This window comes from Otolemur garnettii, unplaced genomic scaffold (assembly GCF_000181295.1).
Source record: "Otolemur garnettii isolate 467f Iridium unplaced genomic scaffold, OtoGar3 scaffold00014, whole genome shotgun sequence".
Taxonomy (NCBI): Eukaryota; Metazoa; Chordata; class Mammalia; order Primates; family Galagidae; genus Otolemur; species Otolemur garnettii.
In genome coordinates this window covers 13,128,186-13,139,637 of record NW_003852409.1, presented here as the reverse complement: position 1 = coordinate 13,139,637, position 11,452 = coordinate 13,128,186, and the positions used below count along the sequence as shown (strand labels likewise).

General features: G+C 46.3%; 1 protein-coding gene across 1 annotated transcript in view; it reads left to right on the top strand.

Moving 5' to 3' along the window:
* PTPN3 (protein tyrosine phosphatase, non-receptor type 3) overlaps positions 1-11,452 on the top strand; it is a 118,187-nt gene that overhangs the window by 37,806 nt on the left and 68,929 nt on the right. The window contains exons 3-6 of the mRNA XM_012802312.2: positions 1,507-1,614; positions 1,691-1,733; positions 4,330-4,408; positions 8,988-9,032. Coding sequence (XP_012657766.1) covers positions 1,507-1,614; positions 1,691-1,733; positions 4,330-4,408; positions 8,988-9,032 — 275 coding nt within the window. The remainder of the gene's footprint in view (positions 1-1,506; positions 1,615-1,690; positions 1,734-4,329; positions 4,409-8,987; positions 9,033-11,452) is intronic.

Below are 11,452 nucleotides of genomic sequence, written 5' to 3'. Positions count from 1 at the left end.
AGATGTTCTATAAATTGTAATTATTAATAGCATATTAAATGTAACACGAAATCATACATGACTACTAATTCCAATAATGGAAGCAGATAGCTCTTCGTGTCATGAGAGTGTCTCATTATTTGATATGTGCAGACTGGGTCATTCTTTCCACACCCGTGGTGATTCTCTCATGATAGGCAGTGGCCTGTAGAGGAACCAGGAGGTGCAGGGCCCTTGGGCAGGAAAGGAGGCGTGTTCAGGAAAAGGCTATGTCTCATGTTCCCACACTTTAGACTAAATAATAGGCGGCTACCCCAAAGAAGTCTCTGTAGGGGGTGCCTGACAGTTATCTAATTCTCCCAGTCCTGGTCACTGTGACCTATTTTCAAGGACATTATCTGCTCTCAGGAACTCGATAAAAGAGCTACCTTTGCCTGTTCTGTACACAGTCTATTTCTGACTCATATTGTCCCTTAGTTAGATGTTTTGGTTCAAAGGATTCCTGAGACGCCTGCCTATTAAAGCAGAACTTGAAATTTCCCAAATGCTCCATGCTGTTTGCCGTCCTTAGGGCTTTGTTTGTGCCAGGCCCCCGATCGTCCACAGGCCTCTTCTCTGCTCATGCACCTGGCTGGAGAGCTGACTCAGCCCTGCCATCCTCCCAAGCCCAGATCCAGGTTGCTTCCTCTTGTCCCCAGGTTGAGTTGACTGTGTTGTCCTCTCGGGTGTCCACTGTACCTTGATAGCTTCGCAGCACTGGACGGCACTTTACACTCCGTGTTGTAGTCCCTGCTTCCCCAGCTGGGGCAGGAAAGGGATGTTTATTGTGGCTCTTTTCCGGTGCCCACACCATGTCTGCCCCGTAACCGTAGAGTGGGGACGGCGGCTGAGGCCTGCTCTGGAGAGGAGTGTGGTTGAATCCTCACTGGCTTCTCACTTCAGATGACAGGAAAGAGGACACAGCAAGTGAGGCAGATAATCCTACAGGGTGGCACCAGCCAAATCAGTTTGAGGGCATTTTGACTGGCATTTGAGTATTTTTAGCTGTCTTCCTTTATGCTGTGAGGCAAGCATTTTCATTCCCTGGACGCACACTTGTGGGTAGGAGCCACAGAGGTATCCTCAGGAGCCAACAGAAACCGACCTGGGATTAGCATTTTACTGTGGGTAATCCATGGGTAGGTCACAGAGAGTTTACTGTCATTGTGATATCTGCGTTTTCTGGTGTAGACATCATCCCTTGGGAACGGCAGCTCAGAGGAAGGGGGAAATCTCAGGCAAATTAAATTAAATGCACATTGTCTTACATTGTACTGGTGTGGTTTTCCTTAGCCCTACTTCCCCTGTGTGTTCTTAACTTGAAATTTCTTAAAGCTTTCCTTATTGTGGAAAATGTGGGTGCATAAAATCTCTCTGAACATCTTAACTCTTTTTTTTTTTTTTTTGGCCTATAGTAAAGATATTCTTGCCACCAGTTTTTAATTCATTTTGTAATTTTTTCCACTTGCCGATTTTTTTTTTTTCTAGAAACAAGATACTGGTCAGGTGCTACTGGATATGGCATACAACCACCTGGATGTGACAGAAAAGGAATATTTTGGTTTACAACACAATGATGACTCCATGGATTCCCCTGTAAGTGCCGCTCCTTTCAGGTGTGTGGGACGCCCACAGAGTTTGGTTTTATATCTTATGTTTTCTTACCCAACAGAGATGGCTTGAATCAAGCAAACCCATCAGAAAGCAGTTAAAAGGTTGGTGTGATCTTTTCATTTCTGTTGAACATTAGATGTTAGTGTATTACCACCTGTTTATCTCCCCCGGGCATCAGTGCCTGCAGCGTCTGCTACCTGAGGGCCTCCCAGAGTCAAGAGTGAACTTCTCCCTGACTTCTGAGTTAGCAGAGAAGCTTCCAGATCAACCCTGGAGGATCCTCCCCAACTATGGGCAAGAAAAGGAAAGGTGAGAGTAGGCAGCTCAGAGAGACAGAACCCACGTTTCTTTTTACAAGGAAGGAAGGGAGGAAAAATGGCTTTTCTCAGCCTGCTGGGAGAGTCAGGATAGGAAAGAGAGAGACAGACACAAATCTTCATACTTCCCAAGAGCACAGTTGCATTCTCTGGAAACTTAGCCATAGGTAGATAATGTCACAAATATAAAAAGTTAAGCCTTCTCAACTGCAGCTTGCCCATCAGGGGCGGACCCCAGTGCTGCGGGTTAACCCCAGTTAGGTGGCTATTCAAGCCACACCTTGCCCACCCACTGTCCCGATCTGCTCTCAGCCTGGTTTCCAGTATCGCCGTCATTGTTGCCCTTTCTGCACCTCATGCCCCAGATGAGCCCCGTGGATCTGCAGGGCCTCCTCTGCACCTCCTCCGTCCGTCCCTCTCCTGGGAATGCTTTTCCCTCCACTTCCCCATATCTGAATCTTGCCATTCTTCAAGGCTGCCCAGATCCCACCTCCTCTCCTTCTAGAACAGTGGTTCTCAATCTTCCTAATGCCGCGGCCCTTTAATAAAGTTCCTGTGGGTCACGACCCACAGGTTGAGAACCACTGTTCTAGAAGCTGTGACTCTCTTGTCCCTTACTTTCATCATCATCTGATTGGCGGCTCACAACACTCTCACCCTCATCTCTTAGGTATTAGCCTTTAGCTTAGAACTGCAAGTCCCTGAGGTTAGGGACCCTTGTTACGTTCTCTCTGTGTCTCTCACAGGGCCTGACACAGAGGAGGTGGCTAGTGAATGGTAGAGGGATGCAGGGCAGGTGGATACGAACACAGGAGTGTGCGTACGCATGATGCCACACACCTGCCCAGCACCCAGGAGGAAGGAGTCGACGCAGCTAGCCATGTCTCTGGTCCACAGCTGCACCCAGGGGGAACCAGGTCCTCAGAGTTCTTACCTTCCCAGACAAATACCTGCTCCATCTGAAGTCATAGGAATGAGTGCACACAAGGCATGGGGAGGTGTTGTCATTCATTTTCTCACTGACACATTACTTTGGCGAATGCGTCCTGGACACTCACTGTGACAAGGCACTGAGCTAAGCCCTGGGTATCCAGTTCAGGTCAGATTTGGAGCCTGCCCTGAAGGACCTCACAGCCAAGAGGCAGAGACCGTACTTTGATAGTACTAAACACATGCTAGGATGCACAGGACCACATGACAGGTGAAGAGGCCGTGCATGTGACACCAAAATGACAAGTTATAGAAGAGGAGAGAAGGGGATGTGGCAGGGCATCCCAGGGCATCCCAAAGTGGGAGGACTTTGCTATCCCCTGCTGTGCAGGTGGTCAGCAGGTATGCAGAGTTATAGCACCACCCACTGGTGCCAGGCACATGGGCAGAGGTGTACACAGGTGCACACTCCCCTCCCATTAGATATTGTTTGAACACAAGCCAGAGACAAAAGAGTAGATATAAAAGAGGTAGAAGGGCAGAGCCCAGGATGAACAAGGTGAAGGAGGAGATGGCAGGACTGTAAGGGGAGCAGGCTGGAGAAGGGCTTGACCTTCAGAGAGCAAGAAAGTGCAGAATGCATGGATAGAGCTGGCAGATATTTACTGGGGGAGCATAAAATCGCCATGAAGAAGAACTTGGGATCTTAGCAACACAGTCTGATCTGCTGCTCCCATGTCTGCTGAAAGAAATGGACCGATTTTATCCACACAAGCAAATTCATTCTTGGTGTTAATGCATAATTTTTGAGTGTGTTCTTTACATAATCTTCACTAGTCTATTAATCATTTAACATGCTCTCCCTTAAAAGCTTAAACTATTTTCTAGTAGAAAAATGATTTTGAAATGTGATATAATAGCGCCAACAATATCAGAGCTATAATTCTGGTTTGGTCACTAGCTGGGTACAAATTGCAGTGATAACCTGTTGGCTTATCTGTACAACTGGGCTGTCCATGGCAGCCTGGCCTTCTCATAGTCAAGGTAGTGTTTAAATGAAAGAATATACATGCAGATGTTTGAAATGTATGAATCACTGTACCAGCGTAAGCCATTATTTCCTTGTGAATTTTGTATAATATACTGATTAAAGGTTTTCTAAAATTGATGCAAACAGCGGAGTGCATTGTTAGGACACAGCCCTAAGGGAGACATGTGTTAGGGAATAGACTGTGTTTTAGTCTGTGTCAATATTGTGTAAATATTTCACCTTTGGGAGACGTGAATATTTCTGAAACAACCAATGAATGTACGCACTCCTTGTTTGAAATTAGCCCTTTTAGAATGGAAAAGGGCTGTGGCTGAGTGGAAATGCATCACTTACGGGAAGAGTAGCAAACCTTGACTTTTGTAAAGGGAAAATTTAATTTGTTTTTGAAAAATGTTGTAGGAGGTTTCCCCTGTACCCTGCATTTTCGAGTAAGATTTTTTATACCTGATCCCAACACACTGCAGCAAGAACAAACCAGGTAATAATGTTTTTATTTTAAGTTTTCTATTTAGTATATAAAAATAAGTAATCACTAAAAATGTACTCTTCATTTGCTAACTGTGGCCAGATAACTTCATGTGGGTATAACTGCACCAGTAACTGTGATCCAAGTAAAAATTTGGGGGTGCACATATTGGCATTTTGATTGGCTAAGTAGTTTTCAGTCTTGGACCCTCTTCTCTCCCTTCCTAATCTGGTGCTGTTCCCAGCACACTCACACCCGCCCCCTGCTGCTCCCGGTTCCTCCCACCTCTTCCTTCACCTGGCCTCTCCTACCTGCCGAGAACCTGCACAAAGGACAAAAAGTCATTTTCTACTCATTTAGGCTGGGTTTAGATGACAAATTTGTAAAACAGTCAACCAGAGGTCAAATGGTATGATAGGACTGAAGGGTTAGCCATCAGGCCCTTGAAGATAGGAAGACATCTCTATAACAAGAATGTTCTACCAGATCCCTAGTCTGTGGAGCTAGAAAGGCGAGCAGGCTGGACCCAGCTTGTCTCCTGGGTGAATCAGCAGGTGCAGGAAATACATGAGCCAGATAAGGGAGAGGGGCTGTGATAAGAGTTGTTTACCCTTCAGGGCTTGGAGTCTGGCCTGGTCCTGGGTTGGTGCTGGCACCTGGTTTTTCTGGGTGGGGAACAGAGTATCTGGAATGGAGGAGGAGAGGTGCACAGAAAAGTTATTGCTGTTTGAACGCTGACTGTGCAGACTCAACTTTCCCTCCCCCGTGGCAGTGTCAAGCCTGTTTATTGTCAAGCCGTTTATTTTTCTTCGAGAGGGAAACATTTCCCCAATGGGTGTTCAGAATTCATGAACCCTCTTGCCATCGCCAAGGAGGCAACATGAAGTCAGAGAGTGCCGCCTTGTTTTCTTCTTTTTTTAAAATGGTAATTACATGATGACATTTTTTCACTTTTAATATGTTTCGAGGCCAAATATTAGTCTATTACTCTGGTTTGCCTTGTTTATGTACCCCTACAATAGCAGACATTGGGGATTTGACGGTGTTTACTGTGATGTTAAATTTTAAGCCGGGTGAGAGATATCCAGTGTGACTCATGTGGTGACCACAAGGAAACACACCCTGGGCTTTGAGAATTCCCCCGCCACCCCGCAGGTGCTCTTTCCACTGGTAAACCGGGGTAGTATGGGAACCTCAGCCCAGGAGGTTTTCATCACCTGATAGACACAAAGTCAGTGACAGAGTCTTTAAAAATGTGTTTGAAATGACCCTACCAGGGTTTCCTCTGGCCATTACTAAATAACAAGTTCTGTTCAGGGGTGCTTTAAGAATGACATGAAGGATATGTGTGTGCTTGTGTATACATGTACGAGCGTCTATGTTATACATTATATTACATGTGTAATTACACACGGATATACTTGTGTACAGCTCTGTGCGTGGTTCTGACCATTGGGGTTTTTTCCTCAGTCACAACCCCACAGTGAAACTGTATTTGGTTTCATCATGCGGTACACGTACGTAAATTACTGAAGCGAAAGTTTTATAAAAGTATAAAGCACTCTGAAGTTTTTTTATTCTCTTCTATTTCCTTTACTAAAAAATGCCAGTTTTGACCCATTCTATGGATTTTATGATCAACTCGTGGGTTTCAACTCCAAGTATGGAGGTCACTGCCTAAACTAGTGACTGTCACCCATCACCCGTCTTCTCCCCAGGCTTGGGGCACCCAGTGACAGAATCTGTGGGAAGGGATTACTAGGGCAGGCCTAACCCCAGAGTTGCTTCCCAGTGCCCCTCTTGGCCACTTGGCCGTCCACTTCTACACCCTATGGGGAAGAAACTCCCTCTGGGAGCTGCCAAAATCCTTCTGCTGAGCCTTTTGATCATTTGAGGGATATTGGGGAAAATATAGGGTGTGTAGGGTGGAGAGAAGACTCCAAGAGAAATGAAGGCTACCTTCAGAGCTCTAAGCCGTACTCACGGGGAAAGGAGAACTGGGTGTGCTGGCTCATAGCATCATGGCCAGTGGGTGGAAGTTACCGGAAGGCGGCTTTTAGCTCAAGATGAGTAATAGACTAATCTTTGTTCTTACCAGAGTCCCAGATAAAATGCAGTTTGTCTGTGTCTGTCCTAAAATTCACTGGTTCAGCACTGACAACCCCCTACCCCAACCTCCCATCTTAAGATGGGTGGTATCCCAAGTGTGGAGTCTGATATAGCTGTCACCCTCTGGGATTTGGGCACCAGCTTTCTTCACAGACCATCCCATGACTTCTAGAAAGCTGGTGGAATACCAGGACCTCCAGATCTTTTTTTTTTTTTTTTTGAGAGACAGGGCCACACTATGTCACCTTGGCTGGCCTTAAACTCACAGGCTCAAACAATCCTCCTGCCTCACCCTCCTGAGGATCTCAGACTGTCCACTCATGCCATCATGCCCACCTGCCAGATCTTTGTCTTACCTCTGGCTGCTAAATACACTTGTTTGTTTGTTTTCCAATTTAAATGCAGGATTTACATGTGTTATTGGTACATGTTAACTTACAAAAGCCCAGATTTGTAGCCTTTCCAAAAATGAATTACTTTTTAAGGATATTTTACTGTCAAGAATCAAGGAAGGCAAATAGAGGTGGTATTTGTTAATTATTATTTTTTAGGGATCTAGGCAGGGACGTTTGTTCTTTCTGAAGTTGAGGTCATGAATAGGGTACACTCTAAGAGAAATTGTTGCATTTCTGAAGTTAACATGCAAACAGCTCTTCTAAATAACTTTAATTGTTAAATAAATGTCCTTATTATGAGCCCCCACAAGTAGCATTTCTGATAGATTTAGGTCATTCTAAATAGAATTTTATTTACTAAAATTAGAATTAGATTCCTCCAAGAATTCTAGAAAGTCTCCTAAGATTGGGTTGCATTTCACCACTCCGACTTGTGTATGATGTCGTGGGATTGACTCAGAAACTTTGCTCAGTTTATGACAAGGTAGCATTTGGTGAATGGTGACCTCCAGGTTCCCGTTCCCGTTTTTATTCCTAGGAAGATACGCTGATTAGCTGAGCTTGCCAGTGAAAGCCCCAATTCACCATTGGATTATCTGTAACTCTATCCCTTCTCTCCTCTCTCTCCATCGCATTGTAGGAGGAGAGAACACTTAATTCTGGTTGAATGTCAACTTGGATAAACATAGAAACAAACTAGAAAGGACCGATTATGTTCTGCTAGGTAGAAAAGATCGAGATTCCAATACCACATAGGCATGAATCAGCAAATGTATGTTGTATCTTCTCTCAGTGCTGGGTTTTAGGTACATTGTGAGTAGCTGGTGACACAGATCCTAAAGCTTTTTAAATCATTAAGCATAGAAGAAATTTGCAGCATAATGAGATGTTTTTAGTACTGTGGTTATCCAAGTTAAAATAAGATACATCTGACCCTTCCTCTCCTGTCTGAACTTTGATTTTCTCATCTGTTAAAATTGGAGAGACTGGGTACCTACCCCACAGAGGTAAGGTGAGGAAATGAGGGGGCATGTTTTAAAGTCCCATGCACACAGCCCAGAACTATGCAAAAAGGAGGTTATATTACTGCCTGAAGCATTCACATCTCAACAACCCAGTCCCTTGACCTTCATCAAACCAGAAGAATAATGAGACTGATGGGTTTAACTTTCCGAACTTGTCTCTCCTTCCTCGGAGCACCTCTGCCCCGTCTGTATTAGATTTCAAGGTTTCCCATTTGTCATCTTGGCCACACTCTGGAATGACTATCCCATTTGAATCCAGGTTTTAAAAAAGAGCGGGTGCTAGCGGCCAAATGTCACATGTGTGCCCTGTCCCTAAATAGACGTCTCCCGAGGGCATTCCTGGCCTGTACAGCGCTGCCGGCAGCTTCCTCGCCCCACTCCCCAGGTGGAGGAGCAGACTCCCAGGCTGAGGGGCCTGCCACAGCTTGCCCAAAAATACAGATCCCGGGGTTTTGAGTTTGATTTGCTGGTCTCTCCCCGATGAGTACAGAATTTTCTCTCGGAGTCCCTGGCAACTTCTGATGTTTGTGCTTTTGCTCACTCACCCGCAGTTCCTGGGACACAGGAAGAATCCCAGCTGGGTGTTTGCACCCCAGCCAGGGAGGTGTCTTCACAGACCCTCCTTCCGTTAGCAGTTTCTCGCTGGGGGGACGTGGGTGTGCACAAGCTGGCACAGTGTTCAGAACAGTGCCCCGTTGGTGTGGGGGCTGTGTGTGGAGTGTGCCTGTGCTCTGTTAGCAAGGCCCAGCTGAGGGCAGGGGCTTCACTGTTGGTGGTGCCAGTAAGACCAGCCCATCCTCCCCTGCTCAGCCCTCCTTGTGCCGGTGGGACATTGCCCCTGCCAGGCAAGACTTAGGGCACCAACTCGAGTCACCTTACTCACAGGGCAACTTTATAATGTGCAAAATTATATAGCACCAGATACCCTGGACAAAAATGTATCTTTGTGTACTTTGGTTTTCACACATACAGGTCTTATCCTTAACTCATCAAACTTTTTTCTGTTTTGTTTTTTGCTTATTTCAGTTTGAGTATGCATTAATGAAAACAATTGTTTCATAGGCATTTGTATTTCTTACAACTGAAGATGGATATTTGTGAAGGAAGGTAATTAGAATTTTGTATTCTTCTTTTCCTGTCAGACCAGCAACATTTCTGGTTTTAATCTAATGAGCATGCATTTCTGGGCACAGTATTAAATCTAAACCAAGAGTTGATGTTGAAAGCAGCATCCTGTACGACATTAGGCTTTGGGCATCTGTTTTTAACTCAAGTCTCGGTTTTGAGAGGCTGAGAATTGATAAACGTCATTTCATGTTATTTCAGTTTTATTGCAAAAGATGCATTTATCTTTCTGGTAAAGACCTGAGAAATTCGAAAGGATTTAGAAAGGGACCCAGAATGTAAAGTGGACATTTTTCAGGAAGGCAGATCAGGCCTAATTCGGATCCACTTCCAAGCCCCTTAGTATCTACGGGTGATTCATTGTCTCTCGGGGACACTTTTAGCTCAAAGGCATGAGCATTGCCTGTAACTCAGTACTTCTTGCAGGTATAGAGACCACGTCAGTGGCTAGAAGATGTTAGTTTAGGAAGAGAGAAGAAATTCCAAGCCAGTGGTCCCTGAGCTGTCTCCTCCAAACTCTTAGTATTTACTTATTAAAGAAATCACAGCAGGTAAAGTGGTAGAGACAGCCACATCGTACTCCCAGTCTTCTCACCGCCTCTTTTCCTCCTGTGAATTTAGTTCTCTTAAGAGTTTTCGGCTCGGTTTCTGTGGCTCAAGTGACTAAGGCGCCAGCCACATACACTTAAGGTGGCGGGTTCAAATACAGCCCAGCCTGCCAAACAACAATGACGGCTGCAATCAAAAAATAGGCATTGTGGCGGGTACCTGTGGTCCCAGCTACTTGGGAGGCTGAGGCAGGAGACTCGCTTGAGCCCAGGAGTTGGAGGTTGCTGTGAGCTGTGATGCCATGGAACTCCACCCAGGGTGACAGCTTGAGGCTCTGTCTCAAAAAAAAAAAAAAAAGTTTTCAGAGGTTGCCAGCATGCTGTTCCCTGAGGGAGCTTTTGCAATCTGGTTGGGTAAATGAGACAGGAGCCCAAGAAGCAATTAGGAAATAGTTAGTACCAATATGGGCAGTGAAGACCACAGTCATCGTAAGATTTTAGGATCTCCTTCTGCTGATGTGGGCTAGAAAACGTCTTTGTAGATTGCTAGGCTGAGCCAGATTTGGGGTTTGTAGAGAAGTGAGGAGTTGGATTTCCCTGGCAGTGAGAAGACACCCCCTCAGCCCACAGTCCCAGCTGGGAACCACATGCTGAGAGCTTACAGCAGACGAGGAGGAGAGAGGGCTTTTCGTGTCAGACGTAGGCGTGCGTCTTCCATCCAGCAGGCAGAGGAGAGCTATTGAAGGGTTTCCAGCAGAAAGGATACGGGTGTGGCAAGAGCTGTGTCTGCAAAGACTGTCAGTGTACACAGCGAAGAGCGGAAAGGGCCCAGGATACTCGGTCTGTGGAAGGGAACGGAGAGCACTCAAGGTGGCTTTGCAGACATCCTAACCAGGGATTAGGAGCAGGGGAGATGGACAGGTAGAAACCAGAGACATCTTGAAGAAAGGATAGCTACACCTGTTGACTGTTGAGCAGTCGTAGAATTACAGAATTCTCGTCATTTGGCTCATCCCCCCACTCAGGGCAGGGACAAGTCACTTCTCTAGCACAACCTGTTGAGTCTCTGCTTGATCACCCCCGGTGATGGGGAGCTCACCCTTTTAGGAGTAGCCTTTTCACATTTTGGGGTAACTCAAGGTTGAAATTCCCCACCCCTCTTCTGGGCCAGGGTGTCCTCAGCAGCAGTGGAAACTTACTCTGGTCTTCTCTTCTCTAGACGTACTTTTCTTTTTTCCCACAAATAATTGGCAAACACCTCTCCTAAGACAGGCGCTGGACTACGCTGGTGACATAAGGCAGAGCACAGCCTCCTCAGGAGCTTCCAGTGTAACTGAAAATACTGGAGTTAGTCGTCTTCATTTTTGCCTTCTCCAAGCAAAATGCTCCTTGTTACTTCTACGTGAGTCAGTACAGATCTGAGGAGGGCCCCATCCTGGCCTATTTCCTGACATTCCTCGCCAGGGCCTCCCCACCTCTCTGAGGAGAGGGTCTTCACTACCAAACACCTCTCAGGTGTGTGTCAGGCTATTGTGGCCGTGGATCTTTTTCCAGGCTCACTGCCAGGCTACTCAGCATCTCTTCTGGGTGTCGAGTCATCCCCTAACTTTTTGGAACCATTGTTGGTGGCCAGTGCTCGGCGTCATCTCCCGCCCACAAAGACAGGTGATCTAGTCCCAGCCCCTTCACCCAGCAGATAAAGACCCTGAAACCCAGAGCAGAAGAAAAGGCTCTATCTCAGGATGAGTGGCCAAGTTAAGAATAGGACGCAGGGGCTCGGCACCTATAGCTCAACCGGCTAGGGCGCCAGCCACGTACACCTAAGGTGGCGGGTTCGAATCCCCAGCCCGGACC